This window comes from Manis pentadactyla, chromosome 12 (genome assembly GCF_030020395.1).
Source record: "Manis pentadactyla isolate mManPen7 chromosome 12, mManPen7.hap1, whole genome shotgun sequence".
Classification (NCBI taxonomy): domain Eukaryota; kingdom Metazoa; phylum Chordata; class Mammalia; order Pholidota; family Manidae; genus Manis; species Manis pentadactyla.
The window spans coordinates 56691322-56717397 of NC_080030.1; the positions used below are offsets into that span (position 1 = coordinate 56691322).

At 39.8% G+C, this 26076-nt stretch overlaps 2 protein-coding genes and 1 pseudogene across 5 annotated transcripts in view; 2 read left to right on the forward strand and 1 right to left on the reverse strand.

Moving 5' to 3' along the window:
- Positions 1 to 22531, forward strand: part of SLC2A12 (solute carrier family 2 member 12) — a 59021-nt gene extending 36490 nt beyond the window's left edge. For 2 of the 3 annotated variants that reach the window (XM_036903744.2, XM_036903740.2), the window contains exons 3-5: positions 5401 to 5523; positions 10929 to 11061; positions 21244 to 22531. In XM_036903744.2, coding sequence (XP_036759639.1) covers positions 5401 to 5523; positions 10929 to 11061; positions 21244 to 21397 — 410 coding nt within the window. In that variant the 3' untranslated portion in view covers positions 21398 to 22531. The remainder of the gene's footprint in view (positions 1 to 5400; positions 5524 to 10928; positions 11062 to 21243) is intronic. The other variant, XM_036903741.2, reaches the window with a different exon arrangement.
- LOC118921755 (ubiquitin-conjugating enzyme E2 W-like) lies at positions 5842 to 8251 on the forward strand (annotated as a pseudogene).
- Positions 22532 to 23380: 849 nt separating the features above from the next.
- Positions 23381 to 26076, reverse strand: part of TBPL1 (TATA-box binding protein like 1) — a 31700-nt gene continuing 29004 nt past the window's right edge. For both annotated transcript variants that reach the window (XM_057489258.1, XM_036903745.2), the window contains exon 7: positions 23381 to 25589. In XM_057489258.1, the coding sequence (XP_057345241.1) occupies positions 25510 to 25589 (80 nt within the window). In that variant the 3' untranslated portion in view covers positions 23381 to 25509. The remainder of the gene's footprint in view (positions 25590 to 26076) is intronic.

Below are 26076 nucleotides of genomic sequence, written 5' to 3' on the forward strand. Positions count from 1 at the left end.
TAACTTTCAGTGATATGTGTAAGGAAATCAATTTCTTGATTTTTAGGAAAAGTCTGCACAAAATGTCTTCTTTCCCATCTCCCCAGTAATAACAGCTCTCCACTTAAAAGAAAGCATACCTATTACCCATTAGAAAACTTATTATGATACATGTCCCAAATTACATAAACCTCAGGAACACTAAACAAAAAGAAAATTGGAAATATGTAGGTGTGGTGTGGAAAAATGACTGTAATGACTAAATAATAACCCTTGGTTAAGCTTAAATATTTCCTATAATTTGCTCTTAACAAAAACTAAAGGATAACCTCATCAAGATCTCAGCTGACACGTTGTTACAAATACCTTCTGTTGTTAATTCAAAGAAGTAAGGGACCCTGCTTTTATAAAATTTCTTCACCTCCTCAAATATTTCCATTATTCTTGAGAACAACAAATTTCATCTATTTACAGAGTTGTAATATACCATGTTATTCTAGAAGCAAGTGACATTCACTCACATTCACCCATGCATTAAGAAAGATATTTCCAATGTATTTTACTTTTCACATTTAATAGTTACTTCTAAAAATTTAATGTATCTATAATTTTGATCCATTTCGTATTGATTAGTGTGTTAGTAGCTTTACTAAGAAAAACTACCTAGACATTTTTAGAAGAAATAAAAAGAAATCTAAAATTTCAATTTAAGGTCATTTTTTTAAAAAGAAGTATGATGGAGTGATCTATACAAGACTTTCAAGCTTAAAAAAATGCATTACAGTAGGATAAAACTAAGTTCAAGGTGAAAAAAAACACTGTAAAATTTCTGATAATTACCTTATTCCTTTATTTTTTAAATGCATGACGATGAGTATCAAAATAGGTATGGTATTTAAATTCCACTGGAAATATTTATAAGAGTGGTAAGTGTTCTGTTTTAAGTGTTAGAGTTTATAATACAATAGAAAATGCATCCTTTGCTATAACTAAAATTTACTGTGAAAAACAGTTAGATGTTGACTTACAAGTGAAAGAAAGTGCTTAGTTTTTAAAATTATTTTAAAAGCTACACAAGCAAGAAGGTTTGAAGACCACTGCCATAGCTCTTCCTTACTCCCAACAGGTACCTGCTCATAAAAGGGTTCCATTATTAACTGTGGCATTTTTATTGAGTGTTACTACATATAGTATCATTTCCCTGAAAATATTTTTAAAAGATCATTTCAGTTGGTTTTGAGTAGAAATCATTAAGATAGAAATATTGGGGAACATTGAGGCTTTATTTCATTGCTTCCCTTGGTTTGTTATTTAAATACTCCAAGATAATATTCTTAAATAAAGCATTTTAGAAGAGGCCAAGAGTGAGTAAAACTCAGAGACACTGAGAGAAAGGGGAATACAAAAATAAAAATAAATTAAAGCTACTCCATTACTGCTGATGTTGGAGATGGTAGCATATGATGAAGTATATTTTTAAAAGAACACAATTTTCCAATTTGGGGAATGTGTAAGGCCAGAACTGAAACATCTGGTTGGAAGGAAATGAGCTTATTTCCCTCTCCAATTCACATTTAAAGTACCCTTCTGCAGTCAGAGAGTGGGGTGTGCTGCTGGCTGCTTGCAAAGGTAATAAAAGTCACAGGAATTGGCTTCCCTCCTACACAGTATGGGACAGTGGCTCCTTGGCAAATCAGCTTGCAAACCCTGCAGTCTGAGTGTAGCATTTCCTCCACAGTTGCTAGGAATTCTGTGGTAAGACTTTTAAGACCTCCATGAGTCTTTTGGACCTGGGGCTACATGCCAGGTGGTTCAGGATGCACTTAAGCCAAGTGGAAAGTGTGCTGGAGAGGTGCAAGGCTTAACTCTGAAAGCACAGGGAGTTAAACAACAGCTTCAGAGGGGAAAATGCCAGCAGTGGCAGAAATAGGGAGGAAGAAGGAGACAAGCATGGCCGTTCACGGGTGGTAGGGCTAAGTCATTTACATTGATTGCCCCTATTAATCCCAGTTCCCACAGAGGCATTTCAACATATTTGTCCATCATGGTCTTTTTTATGGCACTCGGTGCAGCCATAAACACTGTCTGCCGATTTCATCTGGATCAGGCAAGTTCTGACAGGCACCCCTGGTGATTTAATACCATGTGAAATACATGTTCCACTACCTGTGGACAATTAACTTGCAGCAAGTCCAAAATTTCCTCAATCCTTGCAGCATAGAGAAGACCTTAAAGATGTGTGCAGACTGACATTTTTACAGGCACACATTGCTGAGGTAGTCCGGAATGATGGGTTGCAGTGGAAAAATAGAGGTCAAGGAGAATTGTTTCAGGGCCTGCGAAGCAGCTAGAACCACAGTCACCATCGAAGAGTTCACTGTGCCTCTGGGAGTCTGTGGATTACTCACAAGCAAATAGCACAAAGCATCCCCTGTGGGTCTATTGTCGGGGTAGGGGATAACCAGGATGCCCCGCACAGAGCCACTGCTTCTTCACTGTGGCATGTGACAATGATTTGGTTTTCCTTGGAGAAATTAGGCCAACTCATTAGGAAAAAAAATCGGTGATTTTAAGAAAATTTCCACCTGTCATTATAAATACAAACATATCAAATCCCCATGTGATGGTTTATGCCTCCGTGCTCTTTGTTGATGAACCGAAACAGAGTCTCTCCATTCCTTCTGCTTTGGGTCCCGGCTTATTTTCAGGGAACACGGAGGCCAGTAAGATTCCCGCATCACCTTGCTCCTAAGTCTGCCGTGGGAACTCTTAGTCTTTCAGTCAGTTCTGCATGCTGCGAGTGCCACTTTCGAATTCTTGTTTCACTCTCTCTTGGTCTGAAAACCTGTGATTTTATGGCTCTGAAATCACTGTTAAAATAATAGTCTCCTTAGTTTTGACTTGTCAGGCTCCATATTGGGAGGCTGAACCATCCATGTCAAAAACACTTGTCAATTGCTACTACATCCAGTTTGTCAATAGTAGATAAACCAAGGCATCAGTTCTTGAATTCTCCTTGATCTAACAGAAAGTTTGCAGCAATGACCCATTACTTTCGGAAATGGCAGGTGTAGGGTTTGCCTGACCACAAGTTCTCATCAGAGACAGAGGGAAGTCTGCTTTCCAATATTCAGTTCTTTGCTCACTGACTGGTTAAACTGCTCAAGAACTTGGCTCAGCTGCTGAATTGAATGCATGCTTATGACAGATCTTGGGGTCTTTTAGGCAAGCCCTTAAAGGTTCACACTGAGTACTTCCAACTAAAGCTTTGTGCAACCGTCTCAGCTTCTTGTTGACAAGATCCACCACTTTCTATGGCAACAGGATTCGCTCGTTCCCATGTGAGGCCAGGTTGGCTGTGATGACCCCAGCAGTGACTTTCTTCAAACCCCACCAGATAATTCCAAGAGGCCATCATGATAAAAAGTGATGATGGGGAGAAGGGGGCTTCAGAGCTGATGAAGTAGGGTGGAAATAGATCAAGAAAAGCTGTGGCAATTCCTCTGCAGAAAGAAAATGAGAGAGTCTTTCCCCCACCTCCTCATGGCTACTAAAGCAAAAGGTGATAAGGGACCCTCCGCTCTACCTTGACGCATGTCACACACCCATAGCAGGAAGGGGAAGAGGAGGATTGATTTGTGGCATAGATTATTTCACTTCAAAAAATTGGATTTACATAATTTTATCTTGAATTTGTCCAAGGGCAAAACATTGTACAAAGACTTCATCAGAATTATACAGCTATCAGTCTACTCAGAACCAGATCCCCAGTCTCTCAAAGCTCAAGAAAAGATTGCCTGAGCATTGCACTGGTCTCCTTAAGAGTAAAGTGACTCTACCAAGGACACAATCTGCAAGGACCCAGTGCAAGCTTTTTGAGGAGGGGAGTGGGGAGTGGAGCAGATATGCAATTTTCTGTTTCAGTTCCCTATGAATTAGAACAATAGTAATCATTTTCTTTTGTTTGCAGTTACCTCCCATGCCCTAAATTTAACCCTATATAAATTCACTTGGAGAAGATAATCAAGGGGAAAAAAATGTTTTTCCAGTCCTTATTTTTGTTTTTGTTTATTTTATTTTTCTTATTTTTAAGACAGCAAATTTACTATGAGCAGATGTTTTCTGTACAGAGAGTAATCTTGTCATGAGAGGCAAATTGTTAAATCAGAGGACAGCTGACTTGCTTGCTTCTCACAGAGGTGGTCCTAGGAGTTGTGGGCCCAGGGGGCCCCTCCCTGGCTCCTTGCTTCTCCCCCCACCTGCCCCCTCTGGGCTGGGCTGACGCAGCTGGTCTGTATATAATGCTGGCTTTCCAAGACAAAGTGACTTAGCCAGCAGGGCGCCAGGGCTGAGGCGGCTCCTAAGTCATTCTTTCCTCAGAATCAAAGGTACTTAATATTCCACATTTATTTATTCATTAACAAATATTTACTGAGCCACCAGCAAGAGAGCACCATGAGTAAAAAGTTCCAGAGACTGACTGCCCAGGCTCGATGCCACCTCTGCTGCTTATAAACACCGTGACCTTGAGAAATAGTTAACTCCTTTAAGCCCGTTTTCTCTTCTATAAAGAAGGGTTATAATGGTTCCTGTCTTACAGGATTTCATAAGAATCAAATGAGATAAGGTTTGCAAAGCGCTCAGCCCACAGTAAGAACTGTCAGCTGTTTTATAGGCACACTCAGTTTGAAGAGCTGAAGACAAGTTAATTTGCTCCTTCACTGCCCTTTCTAATCCCATCAGGCAGGTCCCATAGTATTCCTGTCACTCTCAGAAAATATAAGTCCACTGATGATTTTTTGTGCCAAGAGTCTGTTTTCAGAAATTCAAATGTTTTGTCTGGTGTAATAATCACATCTTGGAGCTCTATTTAATTTAGAGCTTCTTCCCACCCAGCTTGCCGCCGGCCAGGAAGCCCAGTGGGAGAGTGAGGGTAGCCGGCCCCTTCCAGCTCTCCTACCTCTGCTTCCTGCAGACTCATTAGCCAAGATGCTGGAGTTCTCCAAGGGCAGGCGCAAAGCAGGTCAGCGGAAAGGGCCCAGAAGTTTGGCAGGTAGAGCTGGGGTCTTGCGCTGAGGCTGTGTGCTTGGGAGAGGTCCAAGCCTGCCTCTCTTGTTTCTGCTGGCCAGGTGGCCCTTTCCATTTGCATTTCTCAGACCTATGTCACATACCAGTGTTTTATATCCTCTCCTACTTCCGGGGACCAGTGTCAACCTCTTAGCATGTCTTCCAAATCCTTTCTCCCTTGTTAGAGGTAAGGAGGAAGCACATCCCTTCTCCCACCTGCCAGTAAGGACATCACCCTGCTCTCCAAACACAAAGCGTGCAGGACTAGGACAGAGAGGTCAGTGGGCTGGCCCTCAGTGTCAGTGGGGGCTTGATCATTTTGCCATACCCCACCCACTCTTGCCTTTCTTCTAGTGCCCTGGCTGGTACTGAGCGAGATTTTTCCTGGTGGAATTAGAGGACGAGCCATGGCCTTAACCTCTAGCATGAACTGGGGCATCAACCTCCTCGTCTCGCTGACATTTTTGACTGTGACCGGTAAGGACTTGTTTTCCTCTAATGCCTTTTGTGCTCCTAGGACAGATATTAGGGAAGCATTCTCACCTAGAAGAATATTACTGTGGACATTTATAAAAACATTCAGTAGTAAAGAGAATGGCAATGAACCTGAGGTCCCGATCACCCATTAATTTAATACCAATCAATCTTAATTAATTTATAACCCCACCAGCATTTTCCGCAAAATTATTTTGAGTCATATCCCAGGCATGTCATATTGTCTCTAAAACTTCAGCATGGACCTCTAAAGGATAAGACATTTAGACATTTAGAAACTATAATGTCAATGGTTACATCATGGCATCAATGCAGAAATGACTGCAGAAAGAACTCTTGGCTTTGCAAAATGACCCACCTCCTGGGATAACTTTAAATGGAAAGGGTGTTCAAATTCAATTACACACTGGACTTTAGACATGGAAGGTGCCCCTGGTACCTTATATGAAGTGGAAAAGTTTCAACTTCTATTTATGTTTAGTAGTTGATATCCTTTTAACTCCCCTCTGGTCATGTTTACTGGTGAAAATATTCCCACTCATCCCCATGTTCATAGCAATGGTCCCTGTCTGTTTATCCATTCTAACAGAAGGCTGGTCCCCAGCACTCTCAGTCCAATCAGTTTGTCTCAGCATTATTAGCATGCTTTCCAGATGCAAAGAAAAGAGGAGACCAACAGATTATTCTTTTTACGTTGGAACATGTAACAAGAATGCAAAGAAAACAAAATGGTGGTATCATGATGATACTTGTCGATGCCAGTGTTATTCTCCTAGCAGAACATAGTTGTCCTACTGAGAAAATGAGCATTTTGATCATTCAACCTTTGAACTTTAACCTTTGACTGGAAATGACCTATAGGCAATGAAGACTACTTTGAGAAGTGGTAAGAAACACCCAATAACCCAATAACCATTGGGCTTCTGCCTGTATCAGAAGGGTATAGATATGTCATGACTTGTGCGGACACAGCTACTGGACTTCTGGTTGCTTTTCCTGCATGTTGCACAGACCAGCAAATGACCAGAAGAGGCCTGGAGCGTCTCTCTGCAGCCTGTGGCTGACCGCAGGTGATTGAGAGCGATCAAAGCACCCATTACCGGACATGCGTTACAAGGATGGGTGCAGCACTTAGGGATAAAGTGGAAGTTCCATGTGCCATATGACCCTACCGGGGCAGGCATGATAAAGGGGTACAATGGCTTGTTGAAATCTGGCCTGGAGTCAGATACTGCAATTTTACTCAGGTGCATTCTGGGTGCATGCTGATCTCTGATTCAAACCAGGCAACTGATATGCTTTTATTAGTCATACAGTATTAATGCAGCTTTCAGAAAATCTCAAATATAATTCCATTTTATATTTTTATTTTTTTAACTTTTGGAAAAGTTCCAGATCCTCATGTATTGTGCAACAACCATGCCTTCCTTGGTGGTTTGGGGACTTTCGTTGTCGGCATGGATGTTGTACCAGGAATATTTTCATTAACTCCTGCTGCCCCATGATTAATGCACCTACGGACCTGTGAAATGAACTTACTGTTACAGTGGGATTATAAAATAAAGTGAGGGATTCAACATTACTTTGAAAGTCACCCCAACTGTTTGTATTGGATACCATGCCCTGTGATCCTAAGGTTAACAGCATGTTAACACGTGCCTTTAAAGAACTATAATGAAACATCATTGTGTATTTATTGAATTGCTTATAGCTGCTGTCAAATTGTTTTGATGTGGAAAGTTTTCAAGTAACATTGGCAGAGGGATACAATACATTATCCCTATGGTGAAATAATTTCATTTGCTGTATATAGTTCCTTAATCTCTGAAGTAAAAGTATGAGTAATAGAGGGTATGAATGGTTAAACCAAGGCTTTATTTTGGAAGTAAGAAAAATGGCAGTGATGATTAAACTGCTGCAGTCCATAATTTGAGCTTGTTATTTGTACATTAACAATTTTTCCACATAGATTACACTTTGGTACTTCCTGCTAGCCATCAGCATGAGCCTTACTGCCTAAACAGTATTTCCTTTATTTATGTTTGGAAAATCCATAAACATTTTTTGTTTGCAAAAAAACAAAAAACTGTAATTGTAGATTAATGATACCAAAATAAACAAAAACAAAAACAAACCTACAATGTCATTATCACACCTAAAAATATTAATACAATGTATTAATATAATTAACCACAATGTCATTATATCACCTTAAAATATTAATAATAATCCCTTGGTATCAAATATCCAGCCTGTGTTCACATTCATTCAGTTGTCTTGTAATTACTTTAATACTTTGTTTGACTAACAATCCAAATACATATTTATAATTGATTGATATATCTCTTATAATTTGTAAGTTTTACATCCATTTCTCCCCCATCCTCTCCACACTTTGTATTTTTACTGAGGAAACAGGGTCACTTGTTTCACTGTTTTCCCCAGACTGGATTTTGCTGATGATAGTGACATCCCATGACTTTCTGTCCTCGGTGTTTCCTGTAAACTGCCGTTGAGACCTGGGGGCTAGAGGAGATTCAGAGTTTCTGGTTGGCTGGTTTGCAAACTCCTTCACAGGTGCTGGCGTGTGCCCCGCAGTTCCAGGCGCACCCTGTCTGTCTCCCTCTTGTCATGTTGGCTTCTGTGGAGGATCATTGTCTAGATCCATTTTTTTTATCCCATCATTCCTTCTAAATTTTTATCAGCAATACTTCTCTAAGGAGAAATCTCATTAGTCATTTGCCTGCCCTGAAGTATGACTCCTATAAGAAAACCAAGATAAATTCTTGAAACTTTCTTTTTATTTCTAGTTTTCCAGCTAATGAGGTGATTCTTCAGCATCCTTCAAAATTGACCAATGAGTTTTCTTTTCTCCTTTTATCTTTATATATCTAAATATATACTATATATTGTATGTAATTATATTATTATATAAAATATATATACAATAAATATATATAAGTAAATGCATTACATGTAATATGCATATAAAATTATACATAGCACTAAATTTTCAAAAGTACATGTATATTCACAAAGGTATATACCTATATATAGTACCTCTGAATCTTGTCAATCACTTTTTTAAAGTACATCCACTTTTGGAGATTAATTTTTGGAGTTATTAAGCATGGTTTGCATCTTTACATAGCATTTTTAAATGTTTATGTCTCACGTTTTAAGAAACAGCCCTGGATTAAACGAAACAAAGGAACTGATTATTAGCACCAAGCACCTCTCTCCTACTCATCACGTGCTTGGGCCTGTGTCCTTCACCTTCACACACACACACACACACACACGCACATACATGCACACCCCTCATCTGCTCTTCGGTGTGGAGAAAGAGAAATGGAAAAGAATGCTAACAATGAGGGAGAAGAAAAGATGATAGAATCTCTGGGAAGAATAGCTAATACTTAGGGTGCGCTAATTCGGAAGTTCTAAGATTCAGAAGTTCTCCTGTGATGCCTTTAAAAAGTATATTCACTTTTTTAAAAAGAATCCTGGAATGATCTCTAACCTGTAGATGACATTGCACTGGGCTAAGTTTGAAATTCTATGCTTATTTTCAAAAATCAATTTTCCAAGTAAAAGATAGAAGGGTTTTGCTTGGCAGCAAGCCCTTGGGCATCAACCCCTTTTTGAGTGTCGTTTCAGCTGCATCAGTAAAAGCCGACTATTCCAGAGAGACAGACTTACTCTGCAGTGGTCATGAGACAGCTGCAGTGCTGTGCTCAGCAGCTCTCAGTAAAATATTTTAAGAGGATTGTTTAAGTATTTTAAGAGGGTTGCACTGTGTCCACCAAGAGAGGGCAATCTGGATGACATGGGCGTGTGAAGAATAGTTACAAGTGTTCAGCATGTTTGACTTGGACAGGAGGATGATCAGGGAAGGGATGGAGGTGCAAATATTTGCACGGCTGTCATGAAGAAGGGAATGGGGAGAGCCAATGCAGAGGACAAAGCAGAACCTCTGAACCACAGTTGCTGAAAGGTGGACTTGGGCTTAGGAATTAGTGAGGAATACCTTTTTAACAGATAAGGCCAGCTCACCATGCAGCCAGAACCTCTGTGACGTGGTAAGCAACGTATTACTGAAAGTGCTCAACCAAAACAGGCACAAATTCGATGAGATGACCTTTTGGCATTTTTCATTTTCCATATTCTGGTTTTATGCCCCATAGAGGAAAGATAGACCAATTCTACAAGCACTTATTAAGCAGTCACCTGGGCAAAACCCTGTGCCAGCAGCAAGAACAGCACAGAGGGATTGGACTTTAATTCAAATTGTTCAGAGAACTGCAGCGCTGTTCCCTCTTTGCACCTCTGCCCACCTCAGCACAACTGGCCGACAAGTGGCTAATATGCTTAGATCCTTCCACTCTGCATTTACTAAATTGCTTCACTACACAACCAATTGGTCAGTTTTCCTGACCCCTCATGATTAGTAGGCTGCAGCTGTGAAGGGCTGTTTGCACCATTTCTGTTGGCTGTTGGTTGGAGCTGGTGCTCAAAGGAGCCAGCTTCCTTCTCACCACTTGTCACACTCGACTTCCTGCCACTGAGCCCGGAGGTGGCACAATGCAAACGGCAGACTCAAGTGCATGGGGGACCATCTCTCACCAGCCAGTGCACCTTGGTCTTGGTCAGTAACTACGAAAGGACTGTACCTTCAGTTAGAAATGGTCAGAGGAAAAACTAGGTGGTGGGTGAGCTCTCTCAAAGCCTCAAGGACCCAGCTTCTTACTGATGCATCTTAACAAGTTAATGCCTTTCATTAAAACCATTATCACTTTTTCCTCTGAATCCAGGAAGAAGCATCACAAATATGCTGCCAGCTATTAAAATGATGAAATATTGCCAAGATGAAATGATTTCTTCAAATTAGAGTAAAGGATGAGCTCATTCCAAGAAAAGTCCATCTGTATAAATATGTCTTTAAAAATGTCCACCAAATAGACACCATACTGCTAGAGCAGGCATTCCCCAGAGGGGTTGTGAAGGGTGAGGAGTACCAGGAGATATTTTACCTTTTAAAAATGTTTCTGTGTTGCCTAAGTCTCTCTTTTTTGCAATGAACACACGCTCATTGTGAGCATATTACCATTTTGAAAAAGAAAATCATGCTCATCAAGAGGGAACTGGGTTTAAATGTGATACTTACAAGACTGCTATTTACTTTACCAAAGAAAGCTGCGATAGTTTGTAAAAATGTAATTTTCAGAAGCTGGCTGTATTTTTTATTTGATTGCTATTTCTCTGCATATTACCAGCATGTTTGAAAATAAGTGTGTTTTTGAATAAACTCTAAGAAGCAGCTGTCCACAAATGGGATCATAGCAACACAAAACACATTTCTAACCATCTCCTTTTGTCCTTTATAGATCTCATTGGCCTGCCCTGGGTGTGCTTTATATATACAATCATGAGTCTAGCATCCCTGGTTTTTGTTGTTGTGTTTATACCTGAGACAAAGGGATGCTCCTTGGAACAAATATCAATGGAGCTGGCAAATGTGTAAGTATTATGTGCATTTCTCTATGAACAATGCAAAATGCAGCTTTTATATATAACTAAATAATAATATCTGCAGCTATTTTAGGATATTGCCGTTGGTGTGAAACCAGATCTCAAAGCATAATTCCAATGTCTCTGCCGTATGTGTAATTTTGGTGACTCAGCAGAGAAATTAGAATAACCCATGCTTTCTCCTAAGTAAACCTTTCAAAGCTCTTTTCAGTAACGATCGAAGAATCTCTGCCATCTCCCTAGCTCCCCCAAGACAGTGGAGTTTTAATTTGGGGTTTCAGGAAGGTGCTCATGCTCATTGCCTAGTACTGTGGGCTTCATCCACCTCTGTCACACTTACAGGTCTCTTTAAGCCCTAAACTTGTTCAGGCAAAGATTACCTGGAAAACTCTGGGATTTAAATGTATACAATTATTCCAAATATGGTACAAACTAAGTTAAGAAAAATAAAGTGTTTCTTACATGAAGAGGCATTTAGAAAACTGGTTATCTAATAGATTTCTTACGGAGAGACTGTTTAAACAATTCAGATGCAGGCTGTGAGAAAACTCCCCTTTTCCTTTAGTAGTTGAATTCATTGCTCTAACTACCGAGACTGTTGCCTGGGGGAGGAGGTGATGCACAGAGCCCAGGAATGGAGAGGAACCAGTTCCTCTGCCCAGAATGAATCATTATACTTGACATTGTAGAGATACTTGTTCTAGGGTTTTAATATAATGGAAGGAAATTACATATTTATAGCTTGTGACTTTTTCTAAAAACTTTCAATACACAAGACAGAAATGTGTGATTGCTACAGAAACTGGGCACAGTAATTCTTCAGCTTTTATCTGAAAGAAGAATAAATCTGATTGGTGAACTTATGGAAGTATATGTGTACATACATATTTATATAGACTATTAATAAATAAATAAATAAATAAATAAATAAATAAATATATATAGCCTGTTATAAGCTGTTAATACTGTTTACTAGGGTATATAGTAAGTAGGATTGGGAGAATTTTCACTTTATAGTTACACACTTCTAAATGGTTTACATTTTTGAAATATTTCACTTTAGTAAGTAGAAAAGCAAAACATAACTCAAGTTGTAAACTAAAAACCAAATTGTAGGGTTAATTTTTGATACAGTTAAGGCCCATTGTATTTTTAAAAAATACAATGAAAATGAAAATTATTAATTTTCAAAGAGAAAAATAATTATCAGGAATGCTGGCTGTACCCTTGGCCTAACCAGCACATTGCCTGGCTCAATGCAAGTTGAAGCCAAATGATTGGCTTTCTTGATGAGCACAGAATCTGAACAAGACTGTTAATTACACATATACGGTTCCAATAACAGCCTTAGACCTTGATTACTCATGCACTCATCTGTAAACTGGGCACATGTTTGGCAGATTCAGGCCTTTTCCAAAACTGAGATGCCAGGACCAATGACTTCCAAATCCATGGGTCATCCTTCATTTCTCATCCTCCCCATGGCTTGTGTCATGTCAACCATCCCCAAATGCAGTGGCTCAAAATACACTGTGTATTGCTTCCCAGGACCCTTTTGTTCGGCTGGGTGGTGCCTCTCCTCGTTGCACCAGTGCTCACTCACGTGGTGACATCACAGGATGGTCAGCTGGGAGGTCTGAGGGCGCCTCACCCCCGCAGACGGTAGTAGGAGTGGACACCGTTGGGAGCTCTCAGTTCTCCACGTGACTTCATCCTCCAGGAGGCTAGCAGGGTTCCCGCCCATGTCAGACTCGGGGCAGCATTCCAAGTAGTGGAGGTGGATGCTGCAGGGTCCCATGCAGTTTCCATTTTGGAAGTCATACTTCATCACTTCCTATCATCAGTACAAGTCCTGAGGATAGTCAAGACTTACAGGGTGTAAGAATTGGTTCAATCTCTTGATGAGATGAAGGAAAAAGAATGTTTTCTTTACCACATTTAATCTATCCTACCTACTCTCTCTTGAAATTCTCTTTTAGCTCCCATGAAACAATTTTCTTTCCTGGATCCCTTCCTATCACTGACCCTTTCTTATTTCTTAACTTCTCCTTCTATTCCTACATTATAGTTAGCTTTGAAGATTTAATCCAAGATACTTATGCCTTAAGAGACATGGCAAATCCTCATCTTGAAACCCTGAGTAACCCTCAGACGGGATAGCATTCTTTTCTCCTGGCTCGCCAATATTTTCTAGTCCCCTTTTCTACACTGACTTAGCTAAAGCTCTTGCAGTTTCACCTCTTAATAGGGTTACAAAGTTTTGGTTTCCAGGAATGATCTTTGCCCATTATTTTCCTTATGTAACCTCTGTAGTATCTAGCTTAATACTGATTCCTACCTAAAGATTGAATAAAAAGTATTTAGTTTTTAATTTGGTAACTTGTGGATAAAACCAATGCTAAATTCATTGTGTGTGGGGATCAAACCACAGATAACAGTATAAACCACAATAGGTTTTGATCTATGGGTCAGAGGATGTGATTTAATCTATCATCTAACCCAGTCTGTACAGTGAGAGGAGAAGGAGGCATGAGCTCAGATAAGTGAGCCATACTGCTTATACCAAACTAATCCATTCCCCAGCACTTCAGATATTACTTACTCAATTCTTTGTTGACCATCTACTTTGGACCATGCACTGTTCTAGAAAAGAACTGAAGATACAGGAGACAGAGAATCCATAACTTTTTTATTTTCAGGGGCAGTAAGAAAGCAGACCATTGCAGCACACTGTGTTGAATGGCAAAAGAAAGTCATGGGTATTGAAGTATTGCAGCTATAAAATCTTCCTGTAATAGTGAAGCTGAATCTTACACTAGTTGGGGGTGAGGATTTAGTAATGTAGATAACTGTTGAGTCACTATGTCGTATACTTGAAACCAATATAATACTGTATATCAACTATACGTCAATAAACAAAAATCAGTAAATAAAAAGCTGAAGCCTGAAGGAGTTACCTGGGCAAAGAGGAGTGCACGGGAGTCAGAGAGGGGTCGCACAGAGCGGCCAATGAGCTCACAGGTGTGGTACGAAGGGGACAGGTTTTGAGTTGGACACTGGGAGACGAGCCCAGAGTAAAGGGCAGCGAACACTTATGAAGGGTCCTGTCCTGTTTGGTAAAGAATTTGGATTTTACCCTGAAGACAGTAATAGGGAGAAAAAGGGACTAGACTTAACTGAGCACTTAGGCAAAATATGGAGAATGAGAAGGGGAGGCGCTGAATGAGGGAGACCCGTGAGGAGTCAGGTAGGGAATTGTGGTGGGTGGGGTGCAGGGATGGAACCTACACAACTTGGAGCTAGACTGGAGAAGACAGTTGGGGGCAGGGAGGAAAATGAGGACTCTCTCTAGCTTAGAGAACTAACCCAGTATGCAGTGGGACATTCACCAAACCAAGAGCTGAAAGAGGAGGAAGAGCAGGCTTAGGAGGCAGGAGTGTGGTGGGGGTTGGGGGATAGCACTGAGTTCCGTTGGTTCGGACTCTACCTGATGCACCACCGGGCCATGCAAATCGGAGGGAGAGAAGTCTGGGAGCTCGAGCTGAGGAGGAAGATCTCTGTTGGAGATAATTCTGTCCCCCACACGTAAGTGTGTAGGTATGTAAGCAGGGGCAGACCCATGTTATGTGGAGCCTAAGCTTTTGAGACCCCTTTTTAAGTAAAATAGTACAGACTGTGAGTACAAAATCAGGCATGACTATGTGGGGCTTGGAAGGGGCTGGGCAGGTGAGAGGCTCTGTGGTAAATTCTCCTATCTGTATGTACTTTTGAATGACCTGGGGAGCAAAATTCTTTTGAAAATAAAGGTTTGCTAAAATTCAATTATAAAAATTTGATGGATGTAGGGAGAAATCAGTAATGTATTAATTAAATGACACTAAGGGCCTACTCTATTATCACCCCTCATTGCACTCTTTTTAAAAAAGTTTTAACTTGAAAATAGAATGTTCTGGGTGAGTTAAAGAAACTGTAAGATCTATTTGCATATGGGATTGTCAGAATGTATCAACTTGCAAACCAAATGAAAATTTGAAGACAAACTTAAGCCAGTCTTTCTATCTAGTAGACCTCCAGAATAAGATATTTCCTAAGAGCATATGTCTTGAATATCTAAAATTCAACAAAACATATTCATTCAGAATTCTGGGAGGGGAAGGAATTTGTTTAAACAAGTAAAACTCTGAATTACAACATGTTTTTAAAAGAATCACATTTCTGTTACTTTTGAGTCATGCTCTAATTTAAATCCAAGTTTAAATCCAGACCCTCCCCAAGAAAATTGTAAATTGCAAAGTAGGAGATATCTAAACCCAAAGTACCGTCAACCCCTAGACAGACTGCGTGAGGTTGGTATCAAAGAATGAAGATAGATAAGGACACTGGTGCAGAGAATTATGAAAGATGGGAAGGCAAAAACTGGGCATTTTAAACTCATTCATAGCAGCAGCAAATGCTGTATCCACTGGAGATCTATCTTGTGAGGAAGCCCAGGACTGAGAGCAGAAAGGAAACAAAGTTGCTTTCGGAAATCTTTGCTACCTCCTACTTATGCAATATGAGGGAGCCTTGGGCTTGTTTTAGCTGGAAAGCAGGAGATTGGCAAAGGCTTTGAAAATGAAAATATAAGCAGTTCGGATTATGTAAATTGCCCAAAGTATGTAGGAAGTATATATGTTAAACAAGGTTCCGTGGAGGGAACTGACAAGAGACAAAAAATAAAATACGTAATGGTATTGGAAAGCTATCAAACTAGCTCAGGAAACATGGGGCAGTGGAAAGACCAGGGAATTTGCTAGGACACCAAAGCTCAAGTGAACTTGAAGCCTGGGGAAGGACACTGCTAAGTGAAGGATCTTTATGAATTTAGGTGTTAATGAAACATGAATCAACTTTTGTAGACACTCTGATGGATATATCCCATTGATTTTCTGAAGAGTAAGAATTTGATACTAGCGTTGCTTAACATTTTCCTTTCTGCTATTTGGAGTTGGGTTCTTTTCTTCTATTTCTACAAGGCTAAAAAAGCAAATATTCCAAGGTTGTTAGGTTTCTTATAAAATACACAGTGACTCAACTGAGTGGTCAGAAAAGATTTCAGCAGTAATATAATTTGAAAGGATTTCATTTCGAACTTCTGCCTTGCCAGCTACAAACTCAAAACGGGCCGTTTGCCACATTTACGTTTTCAGCTGTGCTTTTTATATTTTTCCCCAGTTAAAATGGAAGTAGAGAAATCCAACAGTGTTTTTGTAAATACTTTGGTTCTGAGAGTTATCTTTCACTTTCAGAAGGTAATTTTATGTGGTCTCTCCTTGTATTCATTCAAATCCACTTACTCACAAAATATTAACTGAGCACTTCCTATGTGCCAGGTGTCAGGTGGTACAACATTAATTAGCAGGCAAAAATGCCAGAATGAAAATGTGCTGACAGGATAATGATTGATTGAGCGGCCACTTTTGACTGGGTGATCTCAAGTTATTCTGAGAGGTAACATTTAAGATAATTGGAGAGATAATAAAGAGCTAACCCTGCAAAGATAAGGGGAAAGAGAATTCAGGCAGAGACCAGCTAAGTGCAAAGGCTAAATCAGAAACACACTTGACCTGGCCCAGGAACGGGAAGAAGCCCAGGAGACTGCCATCGTTTGAGATTCAGCTGGAAAGTCTATAGCACTTTGCAGGCTGAGTGAGTTTGGATTTCATTCTAAGTGCAATGGAAAGCTTCTAAATGTATTAAGCAGGGGAGTGATGTGATCTGATGTACATTTTGAGGTATGCCAAGTGAGTGTCGGCAGTCACACAGCTCAACATGTCACTATGGGCTCATTTTCAATCATCACTGACCTCAAGCAGCCCTCACTCTCTGGCAATCACACATCTCTAGTCTATTTAAACTTCCTCTCCTAGGTAATTGCTCACCCATTACCTCCTCTCTTGGGAAACCTCCCCACCTTCTCAGCTCTCCTCCCTTGTGCTCATCAGCTTTGGACTTCACTGAGAAAATGGACCCAGTCAGAAGGAAACTTCCATAACCTTCCACATCAACCACACAACAGATTGATTCCAAATAGGGAATTTGCATGCTCTAGGACTTAGTCCTCGACCACTCCCCTCTCACCCTCACTGGCTTGTTGATCTCAAAAGTTATGGCCCTTATACCTACCATCTGTGCACCAGGGACTCAGAAATTTGTATCTTTAGCTGTGATATTGCTCCTGTATTCACTTGTCTATTCAACTGTTTGCACTACACCCCTTTTCAATGTTTAATAGATACCTAAGCCTTAGCATGCTCTAAATTGAACCCCAATGCTCCCAAACCTTCTCCTCTCACAATCTTATCTGCCTCAGTTGATGTCAACTTCACCCAACCTGCTGCAGGCACAAGCCTTCGAGTCTTCTCTCTTTCTCTCACTCCCATGTTCCATCTATCAGAAAATTGTACTGGCTTTCGTTTCAAAATATACACAGAGCCTGACCACTTTCACTGCTACCCCTGATCTGAGTCACCAAGGTCTCCTGCATTACTGTAATAGCCACCTGCCTGGGCCATTTTTACCTCCTATCCCCTCCAATATATTCTCAACACAGCAGCCAGTGATCTCTTTAAATGTGATCGAGTCATTCCTTTGCCCAAATCCTCCTCCAGTGGCTCTCCGTCTCAGAGTAAGAAGCCTGTCGATGGCCCATAAAGCCCTACATATCCTATTACTCTCCGTCTTTTACTCTCATCAGCCACTCTGGCCTTTTTGCTGTATCCTAACCACACCAGGTGTGCTCAAGACTCAGGACCTTGGCCCTGTCTCCTCTGTCTAGAATTCTCTTTCCCTAGATATCCACTGGTCATTGCTTCACCTCCTGCAGACTTTTCCTGGGCCTCCCACAATTGTGTCCCTAACTCTGCATCCACTTCCATACTTTTTTTTTCAAAGCTGGTACTCACTATATTTCACTTGATTCATTGTCTAACTTCTCTTACTGCATTTAAATTCCTTAAGAGCAGATTTTGTATATTTTGTTGCCTGTTGTTGTTTCCCAGCACCTTGAATTAATTCCTTAGCACATAGTTGAAGCTCGTTATTGAATGAATGAATGAATGAACTGGACATGGGAGTAAGGTAATTAAGTAGTCAGGATGACTCCTACATTTTTAGCTTGAGAAACTGTGTGGATGGTAAGATAAGTAAGCCTGAAAAAGGACTAGGTTTTGGGTCTGGGGTGCTAACAGAGTTCTATTTTAGATGTATAAATTTTGAGATGTCTATTAGATATCAAATAGGCACATTATTAGTCAGCAGCTGAATATGGAAGTCTGCAATTCTGGAGACATTCAGGCTTAGGGTCAGATCTGGGATAGCCATCTGCTTGTAGGTGGTATTTATTTTATGAGAACCAGATGAGATCATCTGGTGAGAGAGCAAAGGGAATGAGGGCCAGGCCAAGGCCCATGATCACACCAACGCTTCGAGATCCAGCAGAGAGCGATTATCAAACTGGGCTGACAAGGGGCCAGCAGTGAAGCCAAGAGTGCTGTAGGAAGGTAGGCCTGGACAATGCTGACTGCTACTGAGAGGCCAAGTACAAAGAGGGAGGGTGACCACAGGCTAGTCAGCCACAGTCTCAACGGGAGACAGAAGGTGACGGTAGAGGTGTGAGGAGGAAGTGGAAGTTCATGAAGGGAAGACACCCACTACAGTCCACTCTCAAAGTTTGCTGTGAAGGGAAGCAGACGGGATGGTTGTACCCTAGACAGTCATTACCCGTCACTACTCGCTGACAGCATTCCGCTCACCCTGTGGCCACTCTGCATTCCAGCTCACTTTCTTGAGCACCTGAATTTCAACACATCCTCACCCACACCAGGACCTGGAATCCACTGAGTAGCCATCACCATGTCCTCACTTACCCTGCTGAATCTGTATCATAGACCACCACCCTCCCTACACCCTGCCCTCTCCCCCTCCATTGTTCAGGCAAAACTTAACTCAGAGTAAACCAATTCTTAGCTTATTTTATCCCTGCATTGAGCAGCTAAACATGGTTGAAGAAAATGTGTGGTTATGCTGACAAGCTTACAATTTATGAACACAAATCTCAAGTAGGTCACCAGAATGTCCTGCAATCTGCACTTCCCTGGTGAGTTGACCTTCCTAATCCCCAAGATGGCTTCTTCACGTTATACTCTCTCAAGCTGCCAGCACTTCTTTCCACTTGCCCATGATGATGTTGCTTTTTTTGTTCACTGACAAAACAGAAATAGAGACCTCCTAGTCGACCACTACATCTACCAAACTATCTACATCTATGTCCACAGCCTCTGCCTTGTTGCAGTTCCTCCATCTGTACAGTTATCCATTTCCCTCTTCTATGACACATGTTCCCTGTCCCTACTTTTCAGTTCTGGTAGTGTTCTGTTTCCCCATGTCCTCACTTTTATTCTTTCTTGAGCTGACTCCACTTAGGCTTTCTTACCTATTTTCTTACTCCTAAGACTACATGTGACTTCTGAGTTATCAAACCTTAGGAGCAATTCTCAGTGCCCGTATTACTTGCCAGCAGCACTTGCCCAGCAACTCGTGCTCCCTATTTTCAAACACTTTTTTCACTCATCTTCTGGAATATCTTTTCCTGGTTTTCCACCCTCATTAATCACTCCTTGGTGTTATTTGCTTCCTCTTCCTCCACACCTGTAAATACAACAGTGCCCAGGACTCAGTCTTTAGAATTTTTCTCTATCTACACTTCTTAGATCTATTCCCATAGCTTTGTAAGACATCCATAAATTGATGACTCCCAATGGGTATCTCCAGGCTTTGATCTTTTACCTAACTTCCAAATTCCCAGATCTAACTGCCACATAACATCTTCGTTGGAATGTCTAATAGGCATCTCTAGCTTAACATAACCTCCACACAACTTGATTCCTAGTCCCATTCACAACCCCCACACACACTCTCCTCCACAAACCTTCTGCCTGGGCTTTGGGGGAGGTATCTCAGGCCAAAAGCTTAGGATTCATCTATACTACTCCCTACACCTAACATCGGTACTACCTGTAAGTCTGTTAGCTCTGTTACCAAAACATACCGCAAATCTGATACATTCCCAGTCTCAATCCAAGCCACGGGCTTTCACCTGGACTACACTAACCTTCAAGCTGGTCTTCTTGCACGTCCTGCCCTCTACAGTCTATCCTTCGTACAGCAATCAGTTTGAGCTTTTAAAAATGTCATTCCTCAGCTCAAAATCCTATGGCTCAAATTGTATTTCCAAATAAAATGCTAACTTCTTACTGTAGGGGCTGCCTACCCGTTCAGCCTCATCTGTCAATCAGGAACTTGACACACTCTAGCCATACTGTAAAACGCAACTCTCCTTGCAATTCTTCACATGCTTTCCTCCCTAACTTCATTCCAAGATTCTGACCAAATGTGACCTCTTCAGAAACATGCCAGCTGTGTGATATAGTCACCCCCACACCCAACGTCATTCTTTTTCTCTCTCATTAGCATTTCTGCTACTTGAAATTATATGCTTATGTGCTTGTCACCTGTATTAAAATGTGAGTTTCTTGAGAGCAGGCAGCTTTACCCACCCTACGCACAGCACCTCCATTTTACCAGGCACGTTACAGCCACACGAGTAACTGGTTAAATTACAGGAAAAGACACTTGAAGGGGAGGGAGATTCTACTCAACTTTTTTTTAAATAAAGGTAAACTACTAGAGCACATCTTTGCTCTGAAGGGAAAAATCCTATAGAAAAGATCTTGTTCATGCAGGAGCAAGGGGATGGGTAATGCAGAATACAGACCATATCGATATAAACAGAGGCATACTGGTAGTTTAGAATTGGAAGAAAATGAAATTGATGCTGGATGTTACCGCCATTAGTTCTATACAATACTAACTATCCTTGGATCTCTGACCTGACGAAATGGATGCCAGACTGCATTCTGAGAAGACACCTCGTCTTAACCTTTCCATGCGACTGACTAAAGTTCTGTGGTATGCCGAATGTCATGACACATTGAGGCTCTGCAATAAAAATGTATTTTTTTGCATGGCTGATCATTAAAACTCAGAGTGGTTTAAAAAATATCCTGCATATTTTTTTCAAGTGCTGTAAACTAAGAATGACATTTTCATTAGTGCCTCTTTCTCTTTCAGGAACTATGTGAAAAACAACATTTGTTTTATGAGTCATCATGAAGAGGAATTAGTGCCAAAACAGCTTCAAAGAAGCAAGCCCCAAGTGCAGCTCCTGGAGTGTAAAAAGACATGTGGTAGGGGACAACCGCGGCAGCTTTCTCCAGAGGCCTAGTGGCCTCAAAACCTTAAAAAAATATTGTCTTCATACCAATATGTCTTGGCCACTCCCATGTTCTCTCTTTAGTGTCATGGAGCTACTTTTAAAGGGACACTCTGAAATTACAAAGACAACCTTTAATCTCCACTCGCCAAAAAGTAAATGAAGTACAAAGTCCCAAGTGGTATCTTTCTTACTCTGACTAGAATACTAGGTTAAAAAAAAAAAGAGAGGCTAGTTCAATACTTTCCACCTTTCACAGAGCACTATAACTAGTGATGAAATCAACTTTTGCCTTAAGGTGCGTTTGAGGCCTGCTGCAGCTTTATTATTCAGATTACTTAAGTGGTCTGAACGTGAGCTTACAGGGTTTTTTTTCCTACTAAGATGCTCCTAGCACTGGGTCTTGTGTAAAACAGAACTAGGACACATTGTGGACACCTGCACATAGGTTCTAAATTAGGATAGGGTCTTGGTTAGGATTTTAGTGATAATTCCTAATTACAGTTAAAGAAGTACAAAGATTATGCTGCTTATTTTGTGAATTATGAACTATAATGTAAAATATCCTTTTATGAATTTCATGTATTATAAAATATTAAAAGACAATTCCACGATAGTTGTGGAAAATAAGCATTTTTCCATCCATTTAAAAATAATGTGAACAAGAAGGGCAATTTCAAAATCCTGGGACCATATTTATTTAGAAATAGTTGTTAGTAAGTTACGAGAAAAGGAGTCAGGCCATTAGATTATGATTTGACCTACTAAGCAAGCTTAACATTCACTCCTTCTAAGGCTTTCATGATAACTTAATAGCAACCCACAGTTCCCTGCACGTCTCTGCACTCCTCAGGAGTATCACTACCTCAGGTTGTGGCACACAGGAAAGCTATCAGCGATGCTGATGTTCAGATGACTGCAGATGTAAAAAATGACATTTAGACATCAGGACAATGCTCTCACTACGTTCTTCTCTCTGATGAAGCAGAGAACACCAACTGTACCAGAAACTTGGGTTTTCACCCACACAGCAATGGATGACTCTCTTCTGTATTTTTCCAGTTGAATTTCAAGACCTTGGGAGGCATTCTACCAATTGAATTTGGATGTGATATAGAAAATCTATAATAAAGAATCTTGACCCAATTTAGTAACCTATTAAATTACAAATAAGCTATGGAAGACACACAAAAAACAAGCATGAACAACCTAACTTGATAAAGAATTTATAAAATGATTAACCTGAAGAATCCCAAGAGCCAAAAACTCTTTTTATTTAGTATGGAATTTTCCTAATGGTCCCTAACAAACCGTCCCAGTTTGATATAAGGGTATACAATTTACTACATTCCATTATAACAAAGGGGAAAGACTATAAACCTATGTAAGCAATGTAGATATAAATACAAACATATTGAGAAATGGATGAAATTATGGGAGACTCAGGAGACTGACTAAAAGTCTTGGTTTTGCAACGTACTATTTAAATTAAAACTGGCAGGGGAAGTTACAAGGAAACGAGATTTGAGATCTTAGTTTTACCATGGTACATTTCATATGTAAGTTAAAGCATGCATTGTTTTTGTTTGTTTTAGAAGGGGAGGTTATTCAGTAATGAATCAATTCATGAAATTTGTTAAGAATCTTCAGTTGAATTTTATGCTGAGATTTAAAAAAATCAAGGCCGGCAATCTATAAGAATTTTGTTTTCTTTGCCAAGCATCACAGATTGGAAGATATGTAACAACTGTTTCCTTTGAAGTTCAAACACTATAATTTAGCTTTTTCTTGATTTATTCTAAATGGGTAGGAAATTGTTTATAAACCTAATAGGTTTATCATTAGTGACTTCAACTTCAGTATCTTAAACACTTACTTACAGTTTTCTTTTATTATCCTAACTCTGTAACTAAACAATTCTGCCTTCAAATTAATTTTTATACAATATGTCCCACATTTTTTGATTTTCAAAAAAAAGGGGGGAATACTTATAACTTGTATGTATATATTCACAGTTTTTATTTATAAAAAAAAACTTACAGCACTTGTGAAAAGCCAGCAGAAGACATAAGACACACTTGTTTCTTACCAGCTTTTTTAGGTTAAGTGGGTTATCTGTGAGAATCTTCCAGTGACACTCATGAAGCAGTATTAAAACCAGACCTGCTGAGATTGTCTTCTGTTCTGGGAAAGCATTCTGATGAGCTACGGATCTACCCAGTTTTCAAGTCACTTGAATACTGAAAATGTTATGGCATCTGGATTTGCACCTTGACCATATAATCAAGTTTCCCCTTTTCTATATTTCTTTGTGAACATTGCAAGTCAGGAAGTCACTTATTACTGTTAACTAAAACTAAATGGAAAATCTCAAATTTTTAAAACAGTCTGCCCAGAACCTGTAACTTTTTCATTGAATTTTATTCTCTATATTTTGTGAGGTTACCTATCCTATTGGATCTTAAAATGAAGCAAATAAATACAATGTTTAAAAAAAGAGTGGATAGAAGCCTGAAAATCACTTTTACAAGAAAGAAAGTATAAAAGTCAGCCTCTGGCCCCCACTTTGAGATAGTGAGAGGCAGAACAGGGGAAGGCAACCAGAAGGAAGAAAATAAAAATAAACATGAAATAGTGTGTACTGTTCTTCCGAGCAGCACTTGAACTAGGTCCAGATTTGATAATATGCTCAGAAAAATGTACGAGAATATGGAGATTAAGAAGCTGCAATTTTCCAACAAAGGTTTCAAAACATTTTGGAAATTCAGGCTTTAGTGAAAGATTGTGTTAGACTATTGTCTGTATTAATTAAGTTTCTACTAAGAAGATAATTGGACTCCCCACTCAGCTTTATTTCTACATAAAAACACTGTTGGTTATACTCCTAAGTGGAAGTGGCAGAGCACGCCTGCAGCTTGATGCTGCATTCCTGGGTGAGCCCGAGACCACTGCTTCACAAATGCTTATTTATTTTATTTTTATGATTAGCAATTGTATGTACTGAAGTCACTCTTTAGCTCCATTAAATAAGACACAGCAAGGGGAAAGACATATCTTGCAAAATGGCTTTCAAGTTCAAATTGAACTGTATTATAATTATACTGTGGCACAGAGGCAGCTTGTGGGCACTTCTTGTTAAAACAGCACAATGTATCAACTTCTGACAAGACTCCTGGTATACCCTTGAGCACCAACCTAAGATGATTACTTTCCTACAACTAGAGTTGAGTCTTTCCAGAAAAACAAAAGTAAATATGTGAGGTACAACCCATCAGTTTCTTTCTCATATCCATCCTGTAGGTAAGAAGTTTCTCTTTTTAAAACTACAACTTCATAACTTTTAAAAGATATTTAACATTTTCTATCATATTAAATAAGCAACACAAAACATTATGCCTAATCTTGAAAGTTCTACTGTCGTTCCCTAGAACTTATATACATGTTTTAATTCTAATCTGCAAGAAAAAAATTCCTATTTGATATTTGGTAACAGAGCATTAAAAGATACTATACACATGTGGCATATATATTTACAAAATACACTTCAAAAAGAAGCCAACATACTTCAGCAAAAGTCTAAGCTTGCATAGATTAAAAAAGAAAAAGAATTATGAATACAATTTGTTAAAATCGAAAATGGGGAATAAAGGTTACAGAATGGATATGAGGAGAAATCTTTTCCAAACTTTTATTTGTGCACATTCAATTGAAAAAGATAATTTTTACAGGTTCTTTGGTGCCCATATTCAGCATACAAAAATGTAAAAGACTATTCACAAATAAAACACATTAGCTCGAACTGGAAAAAAATGACGATAACAAATCAATTTAAGGTAGTGCACACTGTGACAGCTCTGCTTATGGGGACATGAGAATTACTGCGAAAATAAATAGAATGTCCTTTTGTAAAAGCAGCAATGTCATGTCTTGTAAACTTCCTTTTCATATTACAGCAAGGTTTGAAATAAAATCCAAAGGGCCTGGAGCTTACACTGTAGCTGTGAAGAATAAAAGAGTCTATTTCCTCAATTACTGTTGGTCCAGTTTTCCTTTTGTTTTGAGTCCAATGTGCAGCAGGTTTTAAAAGGTGCTCAGTTAGGGATTCTAACCAATTAAGTGACAAATTATAAAATCTCTTTCCTGCTTTCAAACACAAATGGGTAAATCTGTTCCACAGCAGTAGCAACAGCTTTTACATTGGGCCCTGTAACAAACACAATGGAAAAAGGGGTGAGAAGAGGCAAAAGAGAGCACTAGGAAAAGCTCATTTCCCGGAACCAAAAATATTCATGTAGTTTAGAATAGCACACTTACTGTTTTTTAAAAAAATCTACACTTATATAATTATACACACAGTCATTATAAAAAGCAAGAGAATAAACTTTTTTCCTGCACAATTAAAGGAAGCCTGAAACACAAAACACTGTCATTCATCTTGTTTAAGGGCACCAGTGTGAAGAGAGTAAGTATAAAAACCTGTACAAACTATCACAAAGGAGAATACAAAGTGCTATATGCTCATTAAAAGAAGGAATGACAGATGGGGCTCAACATCTACGACCTTTTCTGTCGCCGTGGTCTGGCTCTGGGTGAGGCTCTGCCTGAAGCTCCCAGGCGCACTGACAGCAGAGCCGCTCGCAACGTGCTGGGGAACCGGAGGGCTGCTATAAGCCACAGCATCTGAAACTCCC